At 68.1% G+C, this 24,410-nt stretch overlaps 3 protein-coding genes across 7 annotated transcripts; 2 read left to right on the forward strand and 1 right to left on the reverse strand.

Annotated features, from left to right (window-relative positions):
* Positions 1 to 427: 427 nt before the first annotated feature.
* Positions 428 to 4,691, forward strand: MXRA8 (matrix remodeling associated 8). Of its 3 annotated transcripts, none has more exons than XM_081223776.1 (10): positions 428 to 546; positions 1,574 to 1,597; positions 1,723 to 2,028; positions 2,120 to 2,221; positions 2,329 to 2,799; positions 2,940 to 3,098; positions 3,314 to 3,350; positions 3,431 to 3,507; positions 3,601 to 3,681; positions 3,858 to 4,691. In XM_081223776.1, the coding sequence occupies exons 1-10, from the start codon at positions 498 to 500 to the stop codon at positions 3,926 to 3,928; spliced, it is 1,377 nt and encodes a 458-aa protein (XP_081079902.1). In that variant the 5' UTR covers positions 428 to 497; the 3' UTR covers positions 3,929 to 4,691. The 3 variants fall into 3 exon arrangements, with proteins under 3 accessions (XP_081079902.1, XP_081079903.1, XP_081079904.1); XM_081223777.1 differs by having other exon boundaries at positions 3,861 to 4,691; XM_081223778.1 differs by having other exon boundaries at positions 3,903 to 4,691.
* A 2,672-nt stretch (positions 4,692 to 7,363) lies between these two features.
* Positions 7,364 to 19,278, forward strand: DVL1 (dishevelled segment polarity protein 1). 3 transcript variants are annotated; one of them, XM_081215422.1, is made up of 15 exons: positions 7,364 to 7,628; positions 12,949 to 13,018; positions 13,146 to 13,267; positions 13,550 to 13,653; positions 13,895 to 14,033; positions 14,256 to 14,349; positions 14,430 to 14,499; positions 14,582 to 14,721; positions 14,803 to 14,879; positions 14,962 to 15,029; positions 15,178 to 15,330; positions 15,962 to 16,093; positions 16,177 to 16,344; positions 16,493 to 16,699; positions 17,936 to 19,278. In XM_081215422.1, the coding sequence occupies exons 1-15, from the start codon at positions 7,459 to 7,461 to the stop codon at positions 18,322 to 18,324; spliced, it is 2,103 nt and encodes a 700-aa protein (XP_081071548.1). In that variant the 5' UTR covers positions 7,364 to 7,458; the 3' UTR covers positions 18,325 to 19,278. The 3 variants fall into 3 exon arrangements, with proteins under 3 accessions (XP_081071548.1, XP_081071549.1, XP_081071550.1); XM_081215423.1 differs by having other exon boundaries at positions 7,365 to 7,628; positions 15,178 to 15,255; XM_081215424.1 differs by lacking the exon at positions 15,178 to 15,330 and having other exon boundaries at positions 7,365 to 7,628.
* Positions 19,279 to 20,158: 880 nt separating this feature from the next.
* Positions 20,159 to 22,898, reverse strand: TAS1R3 (taste 1 receptor member 3; the record flags this gene model as incomplete). The annotated part of the gene is given in 13 exon segments (XM_081215988.1): positions 20,159 to 20,200; positions 20,202 to 20,397; positions 20,399 to 20,429; positions 20,432 to 20,630; positions 20,635 to 21,011; positions 21,117 to 21,309; positions 21,406 to 21,446; positions 21,449 to 21,587; positions 21,680 to 22,138; positions 22,140 to 22,311; positions 22,313 to 22,383; positions 22,460 to 22,757; positions 22,759 to 22,898. Coding segments are annotated over 13 exon segments (2,358 nt in total).
* Between the last annotated feature and the right edge of the window lie 1,512 nt (positions 22,899 to 24,410).

A 24,410-nucleotide genomic window follows, 5' to 3' on the forward strand; every position in this document is an offset into this window, starting at 1 on the left:
CTTGGGGTCGGGCCCAGGATGCCTTTCTGCTCTCCTGCAGTGGGGGGATGCCTTGGCCAGTGTTCCCTTATAGAGGTGCTGGTGAGGAGATGCTCCCCCCAGAACCCCAGACCTGCAGTGGCCCCAGAAGGGCTCCGTATGTATGTCACAGACACCCACAAGGCATCTGGGGCCATACCGTCAGGCCCCCCTGCCCCTTCTGGGCTGGGCTACTGCCAGCTTCTCCAGGACCCAAGCCAGAGTGACTCCCCTCATCCTTGGGAACACAGTGGCCAAGGTCTGACACCTCCCACCAGGCCGGCCAAGGACCAAGGACCGGGGGAAGGCGGGGAGGCCAAGGGGCCGGGCAGGAGCGGAGGGGGCGGTCTGCTCCGTGATGTCACAGCGGGTGCTGGGGAGGGGGAGGGGAGGGGGAGGGGGGGCCGGGCTGTTTTTCTGGAGAGTTAGAGCCTGAGTGAGACAAAGCGCCGGCGGGCCAGGCGGGCCAGGCAGGCGCCATGGAGCTGCGGGCCCGGGTCCTGCTCTGGAAACTTGTGCTTCTGCAGAGTGAGTTCGGGTGTGGGGGCGGGGGCGGGGGTCGGGAGCCACCGGTGGGTCTGAGCCCGAGCCCAGGGTTGGGGGGGTGCCTCAGCTGGGAAGGGATGGGTCTGGGGGCCTCAGAGGGAGCTGCTTACTGCGAGAAGGCCCTCAGGACGTGGAGGTGGTGAGGCCTCACATCAGGTCCCACAGAACTTCCCCTCACTGGACGCTGGAGACGGGCCGGGCAGGGAGGGAGGCCAAGGCGGGGGCTCCTCCTGGGGTCCCTGGCGCCCACCACTTCTCTGGGACGCCCCTCAGTCCTGTGCTTCTCTGTTGTCAGGAGGGGAGGGGGTGGGGGACTGAGTGGGGCTCGCAGGGTCTGCTCCCAGGACCCTGAGCTCACCCCCCCCCACCCCACCCCTGCCGGGCTGGCCTGCTGACCCGGCACATTCCTCCATCCGGCTGGGCACCGGGCCACATCTCTGGAGCAGGAATTCGGCGTGTGGGGTGGCAGATGGTGGGGTCACTCCCCACTTCCAGCCTTCTCGTGCTTCAGACCTCTGCCCTCCGGGAAGGCCAAGGGGGCTCCTGGGTGGGGCGCCAGCCGTCTGAGGACCCTGGAGGGCTTGTGCGGCATGGCCCCCGGGCCGGTGCCACGCCGGATAGGCACGTGCAGAAGCCCCACAAACCAGCCCGAGGTGTCAGGCGCTGGTGCTCTTGTGGCCTTGCTGCAGTGATGGCTAGGGTGGCCACCATTCCTGAATGTGGCACTTGGTGACAGGCACACATCCAGAGCTGGCCTGGCCCCACCACTCTCCCGCAGCCTGGGCAGGTGGCCATGAGGATTGAGCGGGGGCCTGGGAGAGGTAGGGGGAAAGGAGACCCCCACCTCTGCCCTCCTGGCTTCTCTGGATTCACCCCTGCCCGTTAAGAGTGTGTGACTAGCACCCACCTCAGCGAGGACCATCGAAGGGGCCCAGGGAGCCAAGTGGGGGCCGGTTCGGGTGGGTGACCCCTCCCTCCGCAGTATGACCCTTGCTTCCTCTCCTTCCAGGCTCTTCTGTCCTTCTGTCCTCAGGTTAGTGACCACCCTCCCCTGGGAGCCCTTGCTAGCCCCATCCTGTACCTGTCCCCTTGGGTCTCGCCCCCCCCGCGGTCACGTCCCCTCTCCACCCCCCCGCGGTCACGTCCCCTCTCCACCAGGGCCAGCCGGGCGCGCGACCCCCGGCAGCCCCGTGGTGTCCGAGTCTGCAGTGAGCTGGGCAGCCGGCGCCCGGGCGGTGCTGCGCTGTCAGAGCCCGCGCATGGTGTGGACGCAAGACCGGCTGCACGACCGCCAGCGCGTGGTCCACTGGGACCTCGGCGGCGGCCCGGCCGGCGGCCCCGCGCGCCGACTCGTGGACATGTACTCGGCGGGCGAGCAGCGCGTGTACGAGCCGCGCGACAGCGGCCGCCTGCTGCTGACCCCCTCCGCCTTCCAGGACGGCAACTTCTCGCTGCTCATCCGCGGTACGGCCCGAGGGACCGAGAGGGGGCGGGGCTGCGGGGGCGAGGGCGAGGCCGTGGAGCTCATCGCCGGGTTCCCCCCCACCGTGCGTAGCGGTGGAGGACACAGACGAGGGGCTGTACACCTGTAACCTGCACCACCATTACTGCCACCTCTACGAGAGCCTGGCCGTGCGCCTCGAGGTCACCGACGACCGTGAGTGTGCCCCCCCCGCCTGTGCGCTCCCCCCCCTGCCCCCCCCTGCCCCGCTGCCTCCGGGCCCCCTCCCGGCCCGGGGTTCTTGACCGGCCTCGCTCCCCCAGCCCGGGCCGCCGGTGCGCACTGGGACGGCGAGAAGGAGGTGCTGGCGGTGGAGCGCGGCGCACCCGCGTTGCTGACGTGCGTGAACCGCGCGCACGTGTGGACCGACCGGCACCTGGAGGAGGCGCAGCAGGTGGTGCACTGGGACCGGCAGCCGCCCGGGGTGCCGCACGACCGCGCGGACCGCCTGCTCGACCTGTACGCGTCGGGCGAGCGCCGCGCCTACGGGCCGCCCTTCCTGCGGGAGCGCGTGGCGGTGGGGGCGGACGCCTTCGCGCGCGGCGACTTCTCGCTGCGCATCGACCCGCTGGAGCCGGCAGACGAGGGCACCTATTCCTGCCACCTGCACCACCACTACTGCGGCCTGCACGAGCGCCGCGTCTTCCACCTGAAGGTCACCGAGCCCGCCGCCCGGCCGCCCCCGCGGGACTCGCCGGGCAACGGCTCCAGCCACAGCGTCGCGCCCGGCCCAGGTTCAGGAGGCACGTCTGCGGCCCCCTCCGGCCCCAAATCAGGGACTCCAGCGTTGCAGGGGGAGGGCCCCGCGGGCTGAGGCTGGCCCGGGTTGGCGCGCTGCGCGCTCCCTGACGTGGTCCCCGCCCGATCCCCGCAGACCCCACGCTGGTGCGCGGCCGCAGCGTCATCAACGTCATCATCCCCGAGGGCCGCGCCCACTTCTTCCAGCAGCTGGGCTACGTGCTGGCCACGCTGCTGCTTTTCATTCTGCTGTTCATCACCGTCATCCTGGCCACCCGACAGCGCCGCCGCGGAGGTGAGCGGGGTGGGGGGGGGCGGGGGGGGTGCTCGCGACGCCGGGGCTGAGGCCAGCACTGGGAAGCCTTTCCCGGCCGGAGGCGGGACTTGGGGCGCAGTGGCCCGAGCAGAGGGCCCCATGAGCCTCGTTGCCTGGGCTGCGAGGGTTCCTTTGGGCTGGGGGGGGGGCTGGGGAAGGGGGAGGCTGCCCCCAACACGACTCTCCCTCCCCAGGCTACGAATACTCCGACAAGAAGTCCAAGTCCAAGGGGTGAGTGCCCCTTCCGGCTCTCCCGGGGACCAGGCAGACCTGCCCACCGCTCTAACCTCCCACCACCCTCCCGCTTCCAGGAAGGACGTGAACATGGTGGAGTTTGCTGGGGCTGCCGGGGACCAGGCTCTTTACAGGAGGGAGGACATCCGACTAGGTGAGGGAGACCAAAGGGACAGACTGTGGCTCCCAGGCCTGGGGTGAGGGAGGCGCGTCTCTGAGACGTCGCCCTGCTCTCTCCCTGCACCAGGCTACAAAAACAATCTCCTGAAGGAGAGGGTTGAGCTGTCCCACAGCCCCCTGCCCGCCAAGAGCATCGACTTGGACAAAGGTGAGCTGAGGTGTAGGGGGAGACCCCTGCCCATCTCAGAGCTGGGCTGTACCCCTTGCCGCCCACTCAGAGCCCCAAGACACCAGCCAGCCCTGCGGGCAGGAGTCCCCTGCCACCTCAGTGCTCCAGAAGTCCCTGGGCAGTCCTGATGGTAGTCTGCCCTGTTTCCCCCGCAGCAGAGGGGCAGAGGGCAGACACCCGCCTGTCCCCTTGGCTTCCAGAGTTCAGGAAGGAGTACTGCAAATAAGGCGACCCCGGGCTCCTGGCTGGGCCAGCAGCTCTGCCAGCTCTTGTCTGTCCACCTCGGAAGACTCTTCCTGACCCCCATGCAGTTCGCCTGGCCCCCCTTCCAGCGGCTGGTCCCGCTGTCCTGGAACTTGGCCTGGACTGGTGCAGGGTGAGGCTGCCTCCAGACCCCTCTTGGGGGCCACCTGATCCTCATATGCGATCGTGGGCTCCTTAGGACTCTGCTGGCACTGCAGCCGGGCCCCTTCGGCAGCCCTCGGCTGGTGCCCTTGCCTCCTCGTGCGGCCAAGACCCCGCTGACGTTCACCAGTCTCTCAGGCTCTCCTGAACTCTGCCCACGGGGGGCTGGGAGCCCCACCTCTGCAGGGAGAGGGGCGTGAGGAGGCTCGGTGGGGATTCTTGGAGCTGGGGTCAGCCTCAGGCCTGGCACTCCCACCCCTTCCTTGCCCCGTCCTCGGGGGAGCCGCCTGCCATCTCCCCTCAACGGCATCCCGAGTTACGCTGCCAGGCTGTCTTGGGCTCTGTATGGTAACCCGAGGACCGCGCACTCCAGGCCCGGGGCTAGCGTCCCTCTGCGCTGCATCCGGCCTCCTGGGGCCCCCTCTCTGCTTTCCACCCTGCTTCAGCCCTGTTTCCAGCAAGCTGCCTTGACAGTCACTAGGCTCCATGTGACTTCTGACCCCGACTCCCTTGCCTCGGCCCCTCCTTGGGCTGGAGTCCAGGGGTGAGGCCTCATTCGACTGTTTTGGCTGAGGACAGGAGGGGTGGAGATGGTGTCGGGAGTGGCAGCGGCCCCGCATCTGCTCATCCTGGGGTCGCTATCATCTCAATAAAGACCACATCTGGTTTTAGACTTGGCCCCAGCTATGCCCCTCCATCTCCCCGGGGGGCAGAGTCTGGCCCTGGGGGAGCCCCAAGTGTTCTCCGTCATCTGAAGTCCTACTGTCATCACCCATTCCTTTGGGTGGAAAGTCTGGGTCTGGGTGTCCTGAGAAGGGCAACGTCGGAGCCGATTGTGTGCAGTTACTCCTGGTCGTGAAGCAGTTTCACATCCTCTTCTGAGGGCTTATTGGACGTGAGGACAGAGGGCAGACTGGATGAGTTCAGTCCTCTGAGAAGAGAAGCAGATGCCAGGATGGGCTCAGTGAGTGAGGAAAAAGGGGGAGGAAGCAGGTAGCGGGAGAGCCCTCAGAGGGGTGCCAGCAGGACAGGAGGGGGAGGGAAGGGAGCTGCGGTAGGAAGAAGCCTGTTTCTCCAACCCTGACCCCATCCTCCAAGGCCCTCAGGGACAGCAGGGGGCAGGAGGGGCGACTGTCACCCTAAGTTGGAAAACCCAGAGCAATGGGCTGAGATCATGACCTGCCAAATGGGGAAGCACAAGCCACCCACACGGGTTGGCGGCGGGGGCGGGTGGTGGTCCACAGGGGGCTCCCTCTGCATCCGAGCTCTGACCTGGGGGAGGTGAAAACCCCGGGGTCGTTTTGATGAAGGCCCAGTTTCAAGCCCTCACACAAAGAAACAGAGTCATGAAATGTGTTCCTTACAGATCCTGGTGTGTGTGTGTGTGTGCGCGCGCTGGGGGGGTGTGTGTGTGCTCGGGGAGCCAGGGGAAGGGCTGTCCTCCATCCAGGTCACCAGTGAGCAGGAGATGGACAGCAGGGTAGCAAGCACCTGGAACTTGCAAGGTGGGTGCAGCAGCAGTCACTGACTTTCACGGGCTCAGCTCTGAGTGGTTATTTTTAAAGTTGCCCAGGAAAAGCAAGGCAGGAACTTGGGGTGGGAATCCTGAGCTTGGGTCCTCATCTAAATGTCCAGGTTCTGGATGTGAGCAGGACTGTCATACAGTAAAATACCTGGGCAATAACTCAGAATAGCTGCTTTCTCATCACACCCCCACAAGGACCCCACAGTGGCAGAGGCAGGGAGGGAGGGTGGGGCACGGAGCTGTGACTCCCCCCAGCCCAGTGACCCCCGGTCCCACAGTGGCCACGTGCCACTGGACAAGGCCCTTCCTGTCAGGGCTCAGGTTCTGGCCACAGACTCAGGCCCCTTGCAGGGCCCCAGCCCGACCACATCAGCATCAGTCCCGGGATTGGCCTCTGGCTACCAGCCTCTGTCCTGTGCCTTGGGCTGAGGGTCAGGTGGTCGTGGGGAGAGAGGTTCGGGGGCAGGAGTGCAGCCGAGGCAGCAGAGCCCCTGCATCTGTGTGACCGGCAGCCATTTGTGCCTGGCCTGGGGGATCTGGTCCCCTGGTGAGCTCTCAGGGTCTTCCTCCCTAACCCTGAACACCCAGAAGAGAGCCATGGTGGACCCTTCCCCTAAGGCAGTCCTGCCTGGGGAAACTGAGCGCCGAGGGGAGAAGGCCCAGGCTTGGCTGAGGCGGGTGCCCACCTCACAGAGCCCAGGGGAGTGGAGGTCAGGAGCCTTCTCGTGGCCTCAAGTTTCCCTCCTTGGGTGGGGGAGGGAGAGCCGCTATCCCCATTGGGATGGACCCTTCACAGCCAGAGGGGCGCTGCTCCGCGTCTCCCTTGACCCCAGGCAGGAGGACCCCAAGCAGGTTCGATAGAGAGCGTCCGGGAAAAGAATCCCTACACCTGCTGTCATCAGTACCGTGCCCCTGCGTGCCCACAGCTGCCCGCGCTGACCCCGCTGTCGCCTGAGCATTACATACACGTGCTCACACTTTCATTCCCTCGTCCACGGGGGCACCGGCATTCACTTGGCCCGTGTTTCTTGGAGCCCCCGTGCGACCCGGCAGAGGGCGCGCCAGCTCGGAGCTGGCGCGGGGGCGCAATGTGACCGAGTGTCCTTAGCTCCTGCCCGGACACAATTCTCAGCTTCCCGCGGTGCCCCCGCAGCCCGCCGATGTGACCACGGCGCCTCCGGACCCTGAAGAGGAGGAGGACCGGAGCCTGGCCGCGCGGAACCCCTCCGAGGGCTCCAGGCCGGGTGCAGAGCTTCCTGAGGGCCCCCACCCACCTCCTCCCCGCGGGGCGCGCCCCGGCCGCCCAAGGGCCGAGGACCGGGCGCCGAGGGCTGTCGACCTGTGCACGCCGCGGCACCAGGACGCGCGCGCCACGGGCTCCGGGCCTGGACGCAGGCAGGGAGGCCCCGCCCTCGCCGCGCTCGCGCGTGCGCAGCCCCGCCCCCGCGCCTCGGGCAGCCCGGTGACGTCAGGCCCGCTGCTCTCTGGCGCCCCCCGCGGCCGCGCGCAGCAGGGCCCGCGGTCCCTTTAACGCGCGGCCCGAGGGGGCGGCGGCGGGGCGCACGGACGCGGCGGGCCTCGCGCCCTCCCTGCCTGCGTCCCGGGCCAGGGGCGCATGGGTGGCCGCGGGCGGCGGGGCAGCAGCCGGGGTGTGCGCGGGGCCGGGGCCGGGGCTGAGGCCGGCAGGGCGGGCGGGGCCGGAGCGGCCGGGCGGGGGCGCGGGGGCCTGGTCGCGGCTGGGCCGGGAGCGGCGCGCGGGCGGGGCGCGGGCCGGCGGCGGGGAGGCGCCCGCGTCCAAGGCCCGGGCTGGGCCTGAGCGCCGCGCCATGGCGGAGACCAAGATCATCTATCACATGGACGAGGAGGAGACGCCGTACCTGGTCAAGCTGCCCGTGGCGCCCGAGCGCGTCACGCTGGCCGACTTCAAGAACGTGCTCAGCAACCGGCCCGTGCACGCCTACAAATTCTTTTTCAAGTCTATGGACCAGGACTTCGGGTCAGTGGGCCACAGGGCCTGTGCGCGGGCGCGCGTGTGGGCACCTGTCTGCGCCAGGCAGGGCAGATGCTGGGGCTGTGACCCGGGCGGTGCCTCCCCGTGCCTGCGAGCCCCGGTGCGGTGTGTCCCACCTGTCTGTGCCCTGAGCAGGGGACGCCTGGGCCCCTGACTGCCTGCCCAGGAGCCTGAGAGCTCTGGACTTAGGGCAGGCGAGGGTCCTGGCTTCTCCACCTGCCCTGGGCCCTGTCCTGAGTGTGATTTGCGGTGGAGGCCTGTAGTCCAGGTCGACCTCGAAAATACCACCTTGGCACGTGTCAGGCTCAGGGTCCTCTGCCCGCCTTCTGTGGAGGACAGATGCTTAGGTCTGGCCGGAGAGCTTGCGATTCATGGGGCTTGGGGTCAGAGGAGTGTCCGAGTGTGGGGGTGGGGACAGGGTGCCGGCCACCCAGTGGGTTCCCTAGTTAGCATGGGGGAAATGAGGTGATCTGGGACAGGGGCACAGATCTGTCTGCTGGGGTCTGCAGACGTTTCTGGAGGCTCAGGATAGCCTCCTCCTCACCCCCTTCTCCAGGGCCCTCGGGACAGAGCAGAGGTCAAGGGTCACTGGGCAACGTGGGGCTTTATTCCACCCACCCCCGCCCTGGGGTTGCCGGCCACAGGGGCTTCTGTCCCTGCTGAGCCACATGGCACTTGTGTTCCTGGGAGCGGCCCAGGCCAACTGCTGACTCGGGGCAGCTTCTGTGTCAGCGTCCCCATGTCTGCCCTTAGTGGTGGCTGTCCTGGCCGTGGGGACTTCCCGCTTGTGCTGGGCTGGGCCTCTGGAACGGTGAGCGGTGAGCTGGAGGCTGGCTGTCCGCTTGAGGCCTGACCCGGCACAGCCACGGGTAACCTGAGTCCCCTGCTCAGCGGTGCTGGGGCGGGGGCTGGGGGGGGCACCCAGAGGCCTGGTGCGCCGAGCAGGTGCGCCTGGGTGCCCTCAGGCAGCCCGTGTCCTTGTCTGTGGCTGCGTCTCAGGACTTTGACACTGAGGCCATTTCCTGGATTCTGTGGTTTGCGTGGGCCCTGGGCAGGCCCAGGTCAGATCAAGCTGAGGCCACTTTGTGGCTCTCAGGAAGGCCTGAGGGACATGTGGCCAGCTGGGCTCTCTCATGCCTCCCCAACACCAGGGAGAGGCAGAGAAGGGGCATGTGGTCTTGGCAGCCCCCAGCCCTGCCGGGCTCATGTTAGAAGCCACCCCCAGGCTGGGCTCCCCAGGGTAGGGCATTGATTTGGGGAGCCAGCCCTCGCTGGGTGATCTCCTACAGTCTCACTGCTCTGGGTCTGCTGTGCTTTGGCTGTGAGCACTGGGTATGTGAAAGGGTGCTTTTCTTTTTAACTTAGTTTATCATTTCAACGAAAATTACTGAAGTCACACACGCTCTGTCACAAGCCAAAGCCAGCAAGCAATGTGTGGCACAGTGTGTGCCCAGCCCCCTAGGTTGCTGCCCTTGGACCATGATCTGGGGTGCATCCTGAGGGCCCTGACCCTGGTCCTCCGTCTGGTAGCTGCTGAGCTGCAGAGACCCCTGCCCCCATCAAGGTGCACTCCCAGCAGAGGCTGGGCCTGCTGGAGGATTTGCAGGACCCATGGGTGCCCTGGCCTAGGAGGTCACTGGGCAGGCAGATCTGGGTCTTGAAGCACAAGTAGGAGTCCTTCAGGATGTCTCAGCATGACTGGGATGCGGGGGGAGAGGACAAGACCGGGCTAGTAGACTGGGCTGGGACGGGGAGGGATTGGGGTGACTCTGGAAGGCACATGGACAGACAGAACAGGGGAGGCTCACCTTATTCCCCACTTCCCAGACCTCTGGTTTGTGGCCTGTTGGCCTCAGGGACCCTTGGAGAGGATCTGCCTCCTTCCTACCCTCCCCTGAGGTCTACCTACAGAGCTCCAAGTTTTATTTATTCTGTAGAATCATTTACTCAGTGTAATGAATTTCCTCTGGGAGGGGCTGGATAGTCACTCACACTTTAGTATAAACGAGAGCTGGAAGCTCACCCTAGATACCTAGTGGATGTAGCTGGAGATTGGGGAAAGTGGGGGCAGGTCCTGGCTGGGCTGGGGCAGCACCCCTCATAAGAGGGGCGGCCTCAGATTGGGGACTGTGAGGGCACCTGGTGAGCCTGGGCTTCCTGCCCCAACCCCTCAGCGCACTGTGGGCTGGGCCCTGAGTTCCTGGGGCCTCTGTTCCTGGCCACGGCTGGCCAGGAAGGGAACCCCTTCCCTTATTAAGTCTAAGGTGTGGCCACCGCCACGTGCTCTGGGCCGGGTCCCACTCCCCACGGGCATCTTTGGCCAAGTGGGTGGCGAGTCCTGTGCCCACCTCCCACTTTTCCCATGCAGGTCACAGGTTTTGTGTCCCAGCGGAGCTGGGGAGGGTCTCTGGGCTTGTGCTGGGTTGGCCTGGAGGTGCCAGGAGTTGGGTTTGGTGAGTGGCAGTGCAGGGAGACGTGTGGGCCCAGCCTTTGGGCTGAGCGGCAGAGGGTGAGGGTGTCTGGCTCACAGGTTTCTGCTGCCAGGGCTGCCTTGCCGATTCCAGGCCTGGCTGGACTTGGCAGTGGCCCTGGCCCCTGCATCTCTGCGCCAGGAGCTCCGGTCTGTGGGGCCATCTGTCTGTGGGCCCTGGGGGGTGCAGTGGGGATCTGCACTTGGCCTGGCACAGGCTGTCCGAGCTCCCACTCTGCCCGCCATCTGGGGTCAGTGCCCCCAGTGGTGTTGGGAGAGTCTAGATGGGTCACCCTCCGGAGCTTGTGGCAGGGCTTGGAGGACTGGGATCCGCTCACCCTGAGGCCTGCAGAGCCTGAGCCTGGGCAGGAGGCAGTGAGGGGACCGAGGAAGGCTCTGAGGACCCCGACCCATGGGGGAACCCTGTGCCTCTGGGGACACAGTTGGGGCCATCCCACTGGGCCTCTGGGAGCCCAAGGGTCCCCCTGGGCCCCTGGCTCAGCTCCAAGGGCCCCGCTCTGAGCGGATTCCTCGGCGGGGCGAGTCTGCAGGGGCAGCGGGCGGGGCTGGGCAGCCCAAGTTCTAGGGTAACTGGGATTTTGCCAGGAATTCTGAGGTTGTGGGCAAGATGCCAACGGGGGTGCCCCTGGGTGGCCACCACGAGGTTCAGTGTCTTCACTGACCACCGCTCCTGAGGTCTCCTCTCAGACCCGGGAGGCCCGGCTCAGGAGGGAGCCCTGGGGTTGTGTGTGGGGCATTTCCCCAGGCTTGGCCGAGGTCTCCCCCAACCCCACTCCCGACCGTGTCCCTATCCCTGGCCATCGCTGGGGGTCGGCAGCGTTGTGCCCCTGTGCCCTTTGTTCTGGGGGCTGGGGCACCTGCCCCTCCCTCCCTGCTGTCCCAGCCTAGCTGCCCCTCAGCACCCCAAAGCCCGGTGGAGGGCAGGATGCTCCGTAGTGCAGGCTGCAAGGTGTGTGTTTCGCTGGCTGGAGAGGGCCAGGGAAGCAGGGCCTCTGGGCCCTGGGAGGGGCGTTCGTGTGTGGGTGGGCTACATGGGGGCCTCAGGCAGCCCCGGGCAGCGGGTCACCTGGAGGCCCTGGCCGTGTGGGCACTCTGGGACCCCCTGCCTGGGGTGTCCGCCTCTGGGGGAGCCAAGCAGGCCCCGTGGTGTGAGTGAGGGGGCGGGGGCGGGGGGGAGGCCGCCGGCCGGGCCACCTGGGCTGTGAAGTGGGAACCAGGTCCCTCCCGTGTCTCTGTTGCGGCAGTCACTCAGAGACGGTGCTCAGGGCCTGCTGGGCCCCCGGGAGGGCTTGCTGCAGCCGGCAGAACCCCAAGTGTCCCCAGGCCACCGCAGGTCTTCCTGGGGTGACAACCTTCTGTGTGGCCTCCTTGACTAAATCTTGGGCTGGGTCTCGGCCTCCCCAGAGCTCAGCTCTGCCGGACTGTGATACGTGAGTGGGCGCCGCAGACACAGTGTCAGCTCCTCACTGGGGGGAGGGGGTCCTGAGAAATGACTCTTTCTGTCCCTTGTTCTCTCCACCTCATCTGTGCCTGTGTGGCTGGCCCTGGGATGCCACACAGGCACAGAAGGGGGGGGTCACCGAAGGACCCTGGCGGGGTGCCCCCTCCCTCCCAGGCTGGCCCGTCTCCTCCGTCCACTCTGCCCTGAGGTCTTGGGCCCTCTCCTGGTGGGTAGGGTGGACTGGAGCCTTGCTCTCTGGGTGGGAGTGTCGTGTGCCACCTGTTGCTGCCGAGGCCTAGCTGAGTCGCGGTGTCTGGGCCCAGCGGGCCACAAGGCCGCTTCCCACCTGGTCTCCCGGCTCCTGTTTCTGCACTGGGCCCAAGCCCAGGTGAAGGAACCTGCCACGCTGGGCAGGGCTGGCCTCCAGGGGGCGGGGCCTCGGGGCACCTCCTGCTGCAGGCCCCGCCCTGCCTGCCCTGCTCTCCGGCCCTCCGGGAGGCCGCAGCAGCGTGGGATGTGTCTGGGCCACAGCGCTGCCCGCCCTGCCCCGTGGCCCTTCCCCTGCTGCCCTCTCACCCTTTTGAACCTGACACCTGGACCTCCCCAACCAGTTTCTGACCCCAGGGTCACTGGCCTCCTTCCCAGTTAGCATTGCCCTGGCCCTTGGCGACCTGCCTCTCCCACCCCACGCCAAGCCCACCTGACCGGGGGCAGCATTAGGGATAGGCCAGGGCTAGCCGCTGGGCAGTGGGTATGGCTGGTGGGGCTCGCTGCCCTCCAGGGCCTGAGGCTCCTCTGTGGGCCCAGCTGGCCCTGAGCTTGGCTGCCCTTCCAGGTCTCGAGTTGGGCTGGTGCTGTGAGTGGGGGTCTGTTTCTGTCTCCCTGGCTGGGCCGATGGGCCAGGAGGGCGGTCGCCTGCCCTTGGAGTGTGTGCGTGTTGGTCTGTGTGTTGTGCCCTCTCGACCTGCCCGTATCTGTGGGGTCTGACTGCGTCCGCATCTGTGCTGAGGCCTGCTGTGAACCAGGCCCTGTTCTAGGCTGGCGGGGTGGGCTCTGCCCTCACCATCCACAGGCCAGGGGGGCACAGAGGCACAGAGCAAGGCAGATACTCGCATTTTAGGGCCGTGACTCTTGGTGCCGGGAGTGTCTGGGCCCCCTTGGAGACCTGGGCCCTGGAAGGGGCCCTTGGAAGGATGGTAAAGGTTCCTGGGAAGGGAAGTGCCAGGTGGGGGCATCCTCACAGGCTGACATCTGGGCGTGTGGCTGGATGTCCCGTGTGGCCCGCACCCCAGACGAGCTGGGGGCCCTCCTCCAGAGCCCAGTGCTGGGAGCAGGCCCCACTGCCGTGGCCTCATGGCTGCATGTGCCCGCAGGGTTGTGAAGGAGGAGATCTCCGACGATAACGCTAGGCTGCCCTGCTTCAATGGCCGCGTGGTCTCCTGGGTGAGTCCACGGGATGCTGGCAGAGGGCCCTGGGCTGGTGGGAGTGGAGGAGGCTGGTCACCTGTGCCCCGGTGCCCTGCCAAGGGTCGCCTGGAAGCCGGTCCCTGAGCCCTGCTCTCCTCCGCAGCTGGTCCTGGCTGAGGGCACACACTCGGATGCAGGGTCTCAGGGCACTGACGGCCACGCAGACCTGCCCCCGCCTCTCGAGCGGACAGGCGGCATCGGGGACTCCCGGCCCCCCTCCTTCCAGTAAGGACTCTGAGGGGTGGCGCTGAGCCCAGTGGATCTGAGGGGCCTGCGTCCTGCCAGGCCTCTTAGGGGTGGGGAGGGGCAGCTGAGCAGGAACCCACGGTCAGTAGGCGCTGGTCAGCGGAGGAGGGGCGGGCGGAGAGGCCTGGAGTGGGCCGGCGGGTGGATGGGGGCCCCTGCTGGAGTCGGGGTCCCACCAGACGAGGGCAGCAGAGGAGCCGAGAGGGCGTTCGAGGCGTGAGTGGCCCGGCCGCCCCAGCCCAGCCCCCCTCGTCGGCACAGCCCGAATGTGGCCGGCAGCCGAGATGGGATGGACAACGAGACCGGCACGGAGTCCCTGCTCAGCCACCGGCGGGAACGAGCCCGACGCCGGAACCGCGAGGACGGTAACGAGGCCACGCCCTTGACCTCCCCGGGACCCCATGGGCACCCCAAGCCCCTGTGACCCCCAGGTACTGCCCTGTCCAGCGGGGGTCCCTTGGCAGAGGTCCCAGGACCCTAGTGGCCCCCCCAGCAACCCAGCGGTCACCCTGCCAGCTCCCAGGTCAACAGGTGCTCGAGGCTGCAGGGCCGCCCGTGACCTCCAGGGGACCCCACGGCCAGCCCCCCTCCCTGCTGTCCCCACAGCCGCCCGGACCAACGGGCACCCGAGGGGGGACCGGCGGCGGGACCTGGGGCTGCCCCCCGATAGCGCGTCCACCGTGCTGAGCAGTGAGCTTGAGTCCAGCAGCTTCATCGACTCGGAGGAGGACGACAACACCAGCCGGTGGGCGAGGGCGGCGGTGCGAGGCGGGGCGTGTGCGCACGCGCGTGTGTCCGTGTGCATGTGCGTGTGGGCAGGGGGCCCTGCTGGTGGCTCGCTGTCTTGCGGGGGCGGCTTTCCCCAGGTCTGGCCCCGCCCCCGCCCCCCTGGCCTCCGTTTCCTCAGCTGCGTGGGGGAGGGGGTGGCCAGGCCCTGACTCTGCGCCGACCCCCACGACCCCGCCAGGCTGAGCAGCTCCACGGAGCGGAGCACGTCCTCCCGGCTCCTCCGGAAGCACAAGCGCCGGCGGCGGAAGCAGCGCCTGCGGCAGACAGACCGGGTAGGTGTGGAGGCCCGAGCGGGCAGGTGGGTCCCAGCCGCGGTCCCGCCCGCAGCCCCTCACCTGGCGCCGCCCCGCAGGCCTCCTCCTTCAGCAGCATCACGGACTCCACCATGTCCCTGAATATCATCACCGTCACGCTCAACATGGGTGAGGCCTCGGCGGGGCAGGTCCCCGGGCCGGACACGGGGTCCTCGGGCGGGGGGCACCTGCTCACCCCACCTCTCTGCAGAGAGGCACCACTTCCTGGGCATCAGCATCGTGGGCCAGAGCAACGACCGGGGCGACGGCGGCATCTACATCGGCTCCATCATGAAGGGCGGCGCCGTGGCCGCCGACGGCCGCATCGAGCCGGGTGACATGCTGCTGCAGGTGCGGGGCCGGGGGAGCCACCGGGGGGCCGGGGGGCCGGCCCCCGCACCCGCACCCACCGCGCTGACCCCGCGCCCCCAGGTGAACGACGTCAACTTTGAGAACATGAGCAATGACGACGCGGTGCGGGTCCTGCGAGAGATCGTGTCCCAGACGGGGTGAGGCGCAGGGGCGGGCGGGGCGGGGCCGAGGGGTGGGGGGGCCCCCGGTGCCTCGCCGTGTGACCCGCCCTCCCCGCAGGCCCATCAGCCTCACTGTGGCCAAGTGCTGGGACCCGACGCCCCGGAGCTACTTCACCATCCCGAGGGGTGAGTGACCCCACGGGGCCGGCGGGGCGGGGCGGGGGGGGTGCCCAGCGCAGCCTGAAGGTCCTCTCTCCCCTCTGCGCCCCTGTGCTGTGCTCTCTCTCCCGCCGTCCGTCGTCCGTCCGTCTGTTGCCGCGCGGTGGCCGCCCAGCTGACCCCGTGCGGCCCATCGACCCGGCCGCCTGGCTGTCGCACACGGCGGCGCTGACCGGAGCCCTACCGCGCTACGGTACGAGCCGCTGCTCCAGCGCCGTCACGCGCACCAGCTCCTCCTCACTAACCAGCTCGGTGCCCGGCGCTCCGCGTAAGTGGCGGCTCACGAGACCGGGGAACTGAGGCCCCAGGCGAGGGCCTGGCCGCGGCGCCCACCCGACACGGTCGCACCCGAGGCCCACGCCAGGCTTGAGCGTTTGCTCTGCTGCCAGGCCCGCGTGGTCAGATGCCGCACGGACTGGGCTCCGCCCTCCTCCCAGCCTCTGTTCACGTGGTGGAGGTGGAAGATGCCTGGAGGGGCCCGGCCAGCCCAGGGGTCTGCCTGCGGGGCGGGGCGGGGCGGCTGTCTGCGTGGGGGCCCTCACTCTGCTTTCCTGCCACTAACACGACTAATAGCCCCGAGCTCGCGGGGGAGGGGGTTGAAGAGGCCCGATCTCCACCCGTGGGGCTCCGGTCTGCAGGGCCGGGGGGCCTCGTCCTGGTTGGACCCCAGATTCTGATGAAGCGCCTGCAGGGTAGGAGACGAAGGTCCAGCCCCGCCCACCCCCGTGTGCCGGCTCCCTGACCCTGCGGGGCTGTCAAGCAGTGGGGCTGGCTCCCCCAGTCGCTGGGCCAAGAGAGCCTGGTTTCTGAGGGGGTGCGGCAGGTGGGGCCTGGGGTCCATTCTGACCCCCGCCCCGTCTGTCAGCCACTGGGGCTGAGGAGGAGGCCGTGCCTTGCAGAGCTGGAGGAGGTGCCGCTGACGGTGAAGAGTGACATGGGCGCTGTCGTCCGGGTCATGCAGCTGCCGGACTCAGGCCTGGAGATCCGCGACCGCATGTGGCTCAAGATCACCATCGCCAACGCCGTCATCGGTGAGGGTCCCACGGCCAGCAGCGGGGGCGGGGCGGGGATGGGGCGGCCCGGGGCCCTGCCTGACGGCCGCCTGCCACTCCAGGGGCAGACGTGGTGGACTGGCTGTACACGCACCTGGAGGGCTTCCGCGAGAGGCGGGAGGCGCGCAGGTACGCCGGCGGCATGCTGAAGCGCGGCTTCCTGAGGCACACGGTGAACAAGGCCACCTTCTCCGAGCAGTGTTACTACGTCTTCGGGGACCTGTGCAGCGGTGAGCAGGAGCTGCGGGGCGGGGTCCCCAGAGGGCCCGCCCCCTCGCCCCCTCACCCCCCAACCCCCCTCACCCCCCTCACCCCCCAACCCCCCCTCACCCCCCTCACCCCCCTCACCCCTCCTCACCCCCGCCTCCCCATCTGCAGATTTCGCGGCCCTGAACCTCAACAGCGGCTCCAGCGGGGCCTCGGATCAGGACACGCTGGCCCCACTGCCCCACCCGGCCGCCCCCTGGCCCCTGGGGCAGGGCTACCCCTACCAGTACCCAGGGCCCCCGCCCTGCTTCCCGCCCGCGTACCAGGACCCCGGCTTCGGCTACGGCAGCGGCAGTGCTGGCAGTCAGCAGAGTGAAGGTGAGGGCCTCCCGCCCGGCCGCCACACCTTCCCCACCACCTAGCTCTGCCCTGTGTGCCGGTTCCCCCACCCTGTGCGCTCCCATCCGCTCTGTGCTTGGGCCCTGTCTGGCTCCTTCCAGAAGGGGCGAGTGGTCGAAGGGGGCCAGGGAGAAGAACCCGGAGGCTCCGGGGGTTGCGTGTGGGGGCCGGTGCTTCCGCCGTGGCAGAGGCCAGAGGTGGTGTGGGAAGGATGGGGATGTCGGGGTGTGGTGGCCCGGGTGGGGGAGTGGCCCGGGGACCCCAGGACACAGTGGAGGACAGAGACTTCCGCCTTCCACCTGCAGCCGGAGGTTGACAGTTTCAGAGACGGCCCAGCCGATGCGGGGATGTGTGGGGCAGCTGAGCGGGAAGCTCGGGGTGCCCCTGAGGAGGGGACCTGTTGGAAGTGTCCCGAGGCTGAGTGGACTCAGTGAGGCCCATGGCCCCATGCCCCCAGCGTCCGGGGACCCAGAAAGGGACGGGGAGACAGGAGAGTGGATCTGAGGGTAGCGGTATCCAAGGGGAAGCCGTGTTGGGCACCTGTGGACCCCGGACAGGCCCAGCCGGTGGGGTCATGCCCTGGTAGCAGGGTGTGGGTGCCCAGCCGGGCCTGCTGTGTAACTCATCTATCCCTTGCTTTGTGCTGGGCAAGCCTTAGACTGAAGGACTAGCGGAACGGACCCTCGGGGCCGGTAAGCCAGGGTCCTGCCCGGCGTCCCTCCCGGCACGTCCCCAGCCAGTGGGCGTCTTCAGGTTCCCGACACTTCCTGAGCCCAGGAGGGCTGAGCCGAGTGGCCAGCCAGGGCTCCGGGGTCAGATGAAAGGCGGGTCTTGGGTGGGGAGCCCAAGATGGCCTGCAGGTGCGCCGAGCACACACGGCCTTCTCTGGGCCTCAGTTTCTCAGCTGCAAGACCGGGCCCTCGGTTCAGGCACTGGGGTGAGGAGTGGGGGCGTCGAGCTGGCCCCAGTGTCCCTGCCTGTCTGCCACTGCTCCCCCCGCGCGCCACCCCCCCCCCCCGCCTGCTGCAGCTGCTCCTGCTTCCCTGGGCGGGGCCGGCCCAGCCCTCGTGTCTGCATGGCTCCCCCCCTCCAGCTGCACCCCGGCTCAGGGCCACCAGGCTCTGCCCCTGGTTGTCCTCGCGATGGCCGGCTGTCTTGGAAGAGGCAAGGCCTGGCACTGACCGTCCCGTTCCTCTCCCCCCTTCTTGACCCTAGGAAGCAAAAGCAGTGGGTCCACCCGGAGCGCCGGCGGGAGCAGCCGTCGGGCCCTGGGGCGCGAGAAGGAGAGCCGGTCGGCTGGAGCTGGGGGCAGTGGCAGCGAGTCGGACCACACAGGGCCAAGCGGGGTGGGCGGCGGCGGCTGGCGGGAGCGTCCTGCTAGCCAGCTCAGCCAAGGCAGCAGCCCGCGCAGCCAGGTCTCGGCCACCGCTCCAGGGCTCCCCCCGCTGCACCCCCTGACAAAGGCGTACTCGGTGGTGGGCGGGCCGCCTGGGGGGCCGCCTGTCCGGGAGCTGGCCGCTGTCCCCCCAGAGCTGACAGGCAGCCGCCAGTCCTTCCAGAAGGCCATGGGGAACCCCTGTGAGTTCTTTGTCGATATCATGTGACCAAGGAGAGAGTGCTTCCGGCCTGGCCACTGCTTCCAGCCAGTGGTCCCGCTGCCCCTGCAGGAGGGTGCTGCACCTGGAGCTTGTGTGGCCTTCGTGGCCTTCCTGGGCCAGACCAGCCTGTGCTTCGTGCCATGGGGTCTGGGCCTGGCCAGAGTGGCAGCGGGCTAGAGGGGAGGGGCTGAGGGCAGCCCAGGCCACCGTAACCTGGATGGCAGCCCGTCCACTCCTGGCCAGAGCAGCTGTGTCTGTGCAGACCCTGGTGGGGGGCCTCCATCTCCCTGTGCTCAGGCAGGTCTGACCTGCCCCCCTTGGCGTGTGCCTCAGGGACCCGCACTCGCCCACAGTGCTGTGCACAGGGCCTCAGGTCGAGCTGAGAGGTGGCCGCTAGGCCTGGGCCCCCTCTTCACCCGGTTCACAGGCCCCACCCCCCATCCTGCCCAGGCCGAGGTGGGGGGCCCTCTCGGGGGTAGGGTCCGAGCCCCGAGGCCTCTCTGTGGCTGCCCAGGGTAGGGATCTAATTTATTTATTTATTGCCTGGCCTGTGTGCTCCACGGGGTGGCGGCCAAGTCAGCTGTCCCCGACTCCCAGCCACTGGAGCAGTTTCATGTGTTCACCCCCGCCCCGCAGGGACACACGGTGTCTGAAGGGGTGCGGGAGGACGGCGAGGGGGACATGGCAGGAGAGGGAAGGTGACCCTGAGGGCGAGGGCCACAGATGCACACAGCTGCTGCCGGGGCGGGGTCTGGGGCAGAGACCCCCTCCCCGCGGTCCTGGGGTGGCCGCCCACGCACGCACGCACGCACGCACGCTGCTCCCTCCGTCCAGCGTCGCTGGCCTGCACACGTCTGCACTGTAGATACTGTGCGGAGCTGGAGCGTCATCCAGGTAGTTAATAGAGCTGCTTCTGTGTAAATGCTATTTTAAACACTAAAAAGCATTTAATTTTATGGGACCGGCGTGTGATCTGTGTCTTTTGTTTCCCACTTTAGGAGATTGGGGTGCAGGGGCCGGGTCAGCTTCCCCAGGGTCCGGCCGAGAGCTGACCGAGGACTGGCTAGGTGCTGTCCTCTGGGTGCCAGCCCAACGATAAGGCCCGGCCGCAGCAGTCCTGGTGGGCGGTCTTCCGTCCGCGGTGCTGGCTCCTGGCTCGGGGGGGGGGGGGGGGGGGTGGATGGTGGGTGGGTCGTCCTTGCGGCTGGTGCTGGCCTTGGTGCTGACCCCCACCCTGGCCGGGCTCTGTCCGCGGTGCTGGAGGGGGCTGACCACGTTCTGCTGGCTCACTGGCCAGGGAGAGAGAAGGAAGCTGCGTGCCCCCTCCTTCCTGAGCGGGTCTCTGCCCTGCCCTGGGGCCCACAGGCAGGCACACACCCCTGCAGAGGGGTCAAGAAAGCCCCACCCCACCCACCAACCTCCCACTCCTGCGATGCTTGGACAGGATGCTGGGTGGGGGCCCCAGGCTGGGCCCAGCCAGGCAAGTGGTACCCAGCTTTGCCTTCACATGGTTTGGCTGGGAGCTTTCCTGAGCACTCCGCCTGGGCTACGGGGGACCCCAAGGAAGCCTCCATGGGCCTCTGTCTGGAACAGTGGCGCTGGGTCACCTGTGCAGGCCAGGACTTGGCTGGGGCAGGGACAGAGCCTGACTCTGGGGCCCCAGGGGTTGAGATCCCACGGAGCTGAGGCCCCTTATGCACTCTGGAGGTCACTGTGGGGTCAAGGTCAGCAGAATGTAGGGCTGGGGAGTCGCAGCGGAGTTGGGGCACAGTCTGCAGGTTGCTGCATAGGGACTTGGTCTGGGGGCACCTTGACTAGGTATGAGTTCACTGGGGTGGGGTCACCGGGTCAGGGGTTGCTTGTTTTTTCCCTGAGTCTCCTCCCCGCCCCCCACTGCCGCCTCGCCCTCTGGCATCGCCAGGACCCCCTCCCAGGAAGAACTCAGGAGTGTTGAGGTCTGGCCGCCAGAGCAGCAGGTAGCACTTAGGCAGGTGGAAGGTGCCCAGGATGCCCAGCACACAGAAGAGGATGGCGCCCATCCGCACAGCGGGCTGGGAGACCACGTGCACGTCGGCAAAGGGGGACGAAGGAGACCCAGGTGATGAAGTAGCCAGCGTGGCAGAGGTCAGGCCGCGGGCGCCGTGGCAGCCCCCAGGCCGGCTCTTTACCGGGAAGGTGCCCAGGAAGCAGAGAAAAGCCAGCGTGGCGTTGGTGGCGTGCACCAGGCCGAAGCTGACCCAGGAGCGCACGTGGCAGTGCACCAGCCCCTCCGTGGGCGGCACTTGCCAGCCTGTCGCCACCTCTGGCGGGAATGTACCAGCCAACGCCCCACAGGCGGCTGCAGAGCCGGTCTGCCCAGCTCGGCGGCAGCTCTGACCCCACGAAGATCTCAGCCACCTGCAGGAAGGGTGTTCTCCGGCAGCCGGTGAGCGGGTGGTGGGGCAGTGGCGGCTGGGCCAGGCAGCTGGCAGGGCTGGGCTGGCCGGGAAACAGGAGGACGCCAAGGCAGACGAGGCCCAGGCAGAGCAGGCCTGTGGCCCCACCGAGGCCCGAACCATGGGCTGTGCTGGCGCCAGATGAAGAGTCCCAAGGCTGCCAGCACCAGGCCCAGAGCCGGGCCCAGAGCAGAAGCAGCCCCAGGAACTTGGGCTGGCGGGAGAGGCACCGGTGCTGCAGTCCGGGGACCCGTGGTCCTGGTCACACTTGCCACAGAGGGCGGGGGGAGGAGAGGGGGTGCTGGGGGCCATCGGCTTCCCCCAGCCTCACCCCTGCCACGGCCTCTGGCCTCAGAGCCAGGCCTGTGCCCCCGACCCTGCGGGGACCCACCCTCGCTCGTGCGACAGCGTGGGAAGGCCCCCCGGAGGGCTCACCTGGGTGGCGCTGGTAGCTGCCAGCCTTGCAGTCGGTGCTGTTGTAACAGCAGGAGTGGAAGCCCTTCACGCGGCGCACCTGGCCCTCCTTGCACGGCCGTGAGCACTGGGGCCCGGGCTCCTGGCCCGGAGCCCGGGGCTCAGGCTCCGCACGGTTGGCTGCAGCTGCCCGAGCCCTGGGAGCCGCCCCGCTCCCTCTGGCGGGGCCGGCGCTCACCTGCTTTCCCCGCATGTGCCAGCTCACCTGGGGTGCCAGCGCTGCAGGCTGCCGTTGAAGGTGCCCACGGTGCGCAGTGTGGGCGTCCGGTCCCGCCGTGCCCATGGCTTCAGGCCATGATCCACGTCCACGTTCCCGTTGCTGTCGAACCGCAGGCTCAGGTTGTGTGTGTTCTCCAGGAGCTGGCGGGGGGCGCGGGGAGACCCCCGGCCCAGACCTGTCCTCCCATCCCTCCTCCCTCGGGGCGCTGGTGGCACAGTTCCCGTGCCCTCACCTGCCAGGGCCGCACGGGCTCCCGCCCAGGGCAGCCCGAGGTGTCGCAGAGCAGCGTGTCGTGGAGCGCCTGGGCCACGCCGTACATGGCTGCGAAGGCCGCGAAGGTCTGGCGGTGCAGCAGCCCTTCGGTCACGTTCTCCAGGGTGATGCAGTCACACTGGGGGCAGCGCGGCCCCACCACGTGCTCCTCCAGGCCTGGCCGCTCCGTGTCCAGCGAGACACAGTAGGCGGGGTCGGCGGCCAGGGCCAGGCATGTCCGCACATAGGACAGGCACTCGGGCATCTGGGCGCCCTGATGCGGGCTGCCGAGCGCGGTGCCCACCCGGTCCATGCCGGGCAGCGTCATGACCAGATTTGAGGGCAGCCAGGCCTCGCTGGCCACCCACATCTTGGGCGAGAGCCTGTAGTGGATGCTGTAGCTGAAGAGGGTGCGGGCAGCGCCGGGGAGGAGAACCCCTCACCACCTGCACGCTGCCCTGCTTCACCCAGCCCTCGCGCGCGATGCAAGTGCCCTTGGCGTCGGCCAGGCCAGAGAAGAGGCACAGGCCCTGCCGGCTGTACGCGTCGTCGCTGCCCACGGCGGCCACCCAGTTCCAGTGCAGCTCCTGTAGCAGCTCCACCACGGCCGCTGGGCACCGTGCGAGAGAAGGATGGGAACGTCTCGCGGCTGCTCAGCCGGTCCGTGCTGGCGCCGTAGCTGACCTGCGGGCCCAAGGCAGCTCCTGACTCGGGGGCTCCCGAGGCGGGCAGGAGGGGGGCCACGGGCTGGGGGGCGCACGTGCGGCACGAGGAAGAAGCTGAAGAACTTGCCGGTGACCAGGGCGACCTCGGACGAGTGGGGCCCAATGACGGCCAGCACGTGGGGCTGGTACTGCGTATAATCGCAGTAGGCAGCGATGCTGCGGCTGCTGGCCTTAGCCATGAACACCAAGCTGGGCTTCACGGCGACCACGGGCTCCCAGCACGTGTCGAAGAGGTTGTGGCCGAGGCGCAGCCTGGGGATCAGGGTGGACCCGCTGTTGATCTTCTCCACGGCCATCATCGTGGCCAGTGCCCAGAGCAGCCCAGGGGACAAGAGCATCCTCAGCTGAGCCCAGGGAGGAAGAGCCCCCCAGCACGTAGTCCCCTGGCTGGCTGAGCTGCCGGGACAGGCACAGCGGGGCCCCTGCCCTGACGCCCAGGACAGCCGCAAGGCCCAGGAGAGCCAGGCCTGGCATGGCAGGTAGCAGCTTCCAGCAGGGACAGCAAGTGGGCAGACTGACCAGGGCCCCAGATATGGGGAGTCGGGGCGGAGAATTTGTTTAGCAAAGCGCTTGCCTGTCCTCACCTGCCGGCTCAGGGCCCTGGAGACGTCCTCCATCTCCTGGGCCCCACGGGTGTGCTCATGTTGGGCTCTTACCCTGATGCCGCCACTAGGCTCTCTGGCTGACAGCGACCCAGGCAGGCAGGCTTTGGGCAGCCGCTGACTGTGACCTTGCTACCTGCCTGTGCCCAAGGCCCTGGCACCCACCTATTCCTGGAGAGGGGTCACCCCGGACCCGTCTGCCAGAGGGGCCTGGATTCTCCGGCTGCCTGTGAGACAGGCTTGGAGGTGCCAATGCCCCAGGGAGTGTCAGGGGGGTCGTGCTAAGAGCTGTGGGCACAGAAACACTCCCTCTAGCCCTGGGGAGGCACTGTCGGCAGTTGGGGCGGGGGACTGCAGGGGTGGCTCCCTCAGCAGGCCCAGGGGCAGCCTGAGGCGGGGGGTGTCCCACAGCCCTGCAGGCCAGCCAGGAGGACAGTGGATGGCCGGCTGGCCCGGCTTTCACCCTGCGGCCTGGGTGGGGAGGGTCCCGAGGGGGAGGCCGTGGGCTCTTGGCCTGCCTGGGGACAGTGCACCTTGAGGGTCTAAGGCCTAGAAGCTGCGGGGTCCCGTGGCCGGCCATGCGCACACCAGCCTGGGCCCTGCCTGTGCGGGCCGGGCTCACAGCTGGGCCTGAGGAGCGGCAGGCAAGCGAGGGAGGAAATGCCATAACCAAACGGGCTGCTGCAGCCAGGTCAGCCCCAGGGTGTGCCGGGGGCCTGGGGGCCAGGCCAGCAGCTCCCGCTTAGCCTCTGGGTGCCTGAGGACCCGTCGCCCCCAGTCTGGGGCTGGGGGCCTCACTGAACCAGGCCACAGGCACCCAGAGGAGCTGGGGGAGGCTAGCGATGGCCCTGGGGTACGGTGGGGCCCGGCCGACATTTATGGGACGTGGTCTAGGGATCTAGTCCTTGCTTGTCCCCACTGCCCTGTGGGGCGCGCACACGTGGCACAGCACACACGCTACATGCACGTGCAGGGCCTGCCCCTGCACCATTGCATGCACATGTGCACACGCATGCAGCCCTCACTCTCTGGCCCGGGGGAACCCCAGGCTGTTCCCCCAGAGTCACTGGCCTTTGCAGGCACACCAGGCTCTGGTCCCTGCTGAGTGTGGGGACTTGGAGGTGGCTTGTGTTGGGCACTGCTCTTCAGTTCTGGCCTTTGGGCAGCGTCTGAGAGGACCCTCCCGGACAGGCATCCGCTTTCTGTCCAGGCCACTGCCATGGCGTGAGCATACCCCCTCCACTGGCTGCAGTCAAAGCAAATTTCCTTCTCTCTACACTGTGTGGCTGGCCTCAGACCTGTGTTTCCAACTCAGCCACTTAGGTGATTCTGTGACTCAGTTTTCTCACCTGTAAAGTGGGGATAATGTGGACCTTGGCAACAG

This window comes from Mesoplodon bidens, assembly GCF_964165515.1.
Source record: "Mesoplodon bidens genome assembly, chromosome: 2".
In the NCBI taxonomy this organism is placed as follows: domain Eukaryota; kingdom Metazoa; phylum Chordata; class Mammalia; order Artiodactyla; family Ziphiidae; genus Mesoplodon; species Mesoplodon bidens.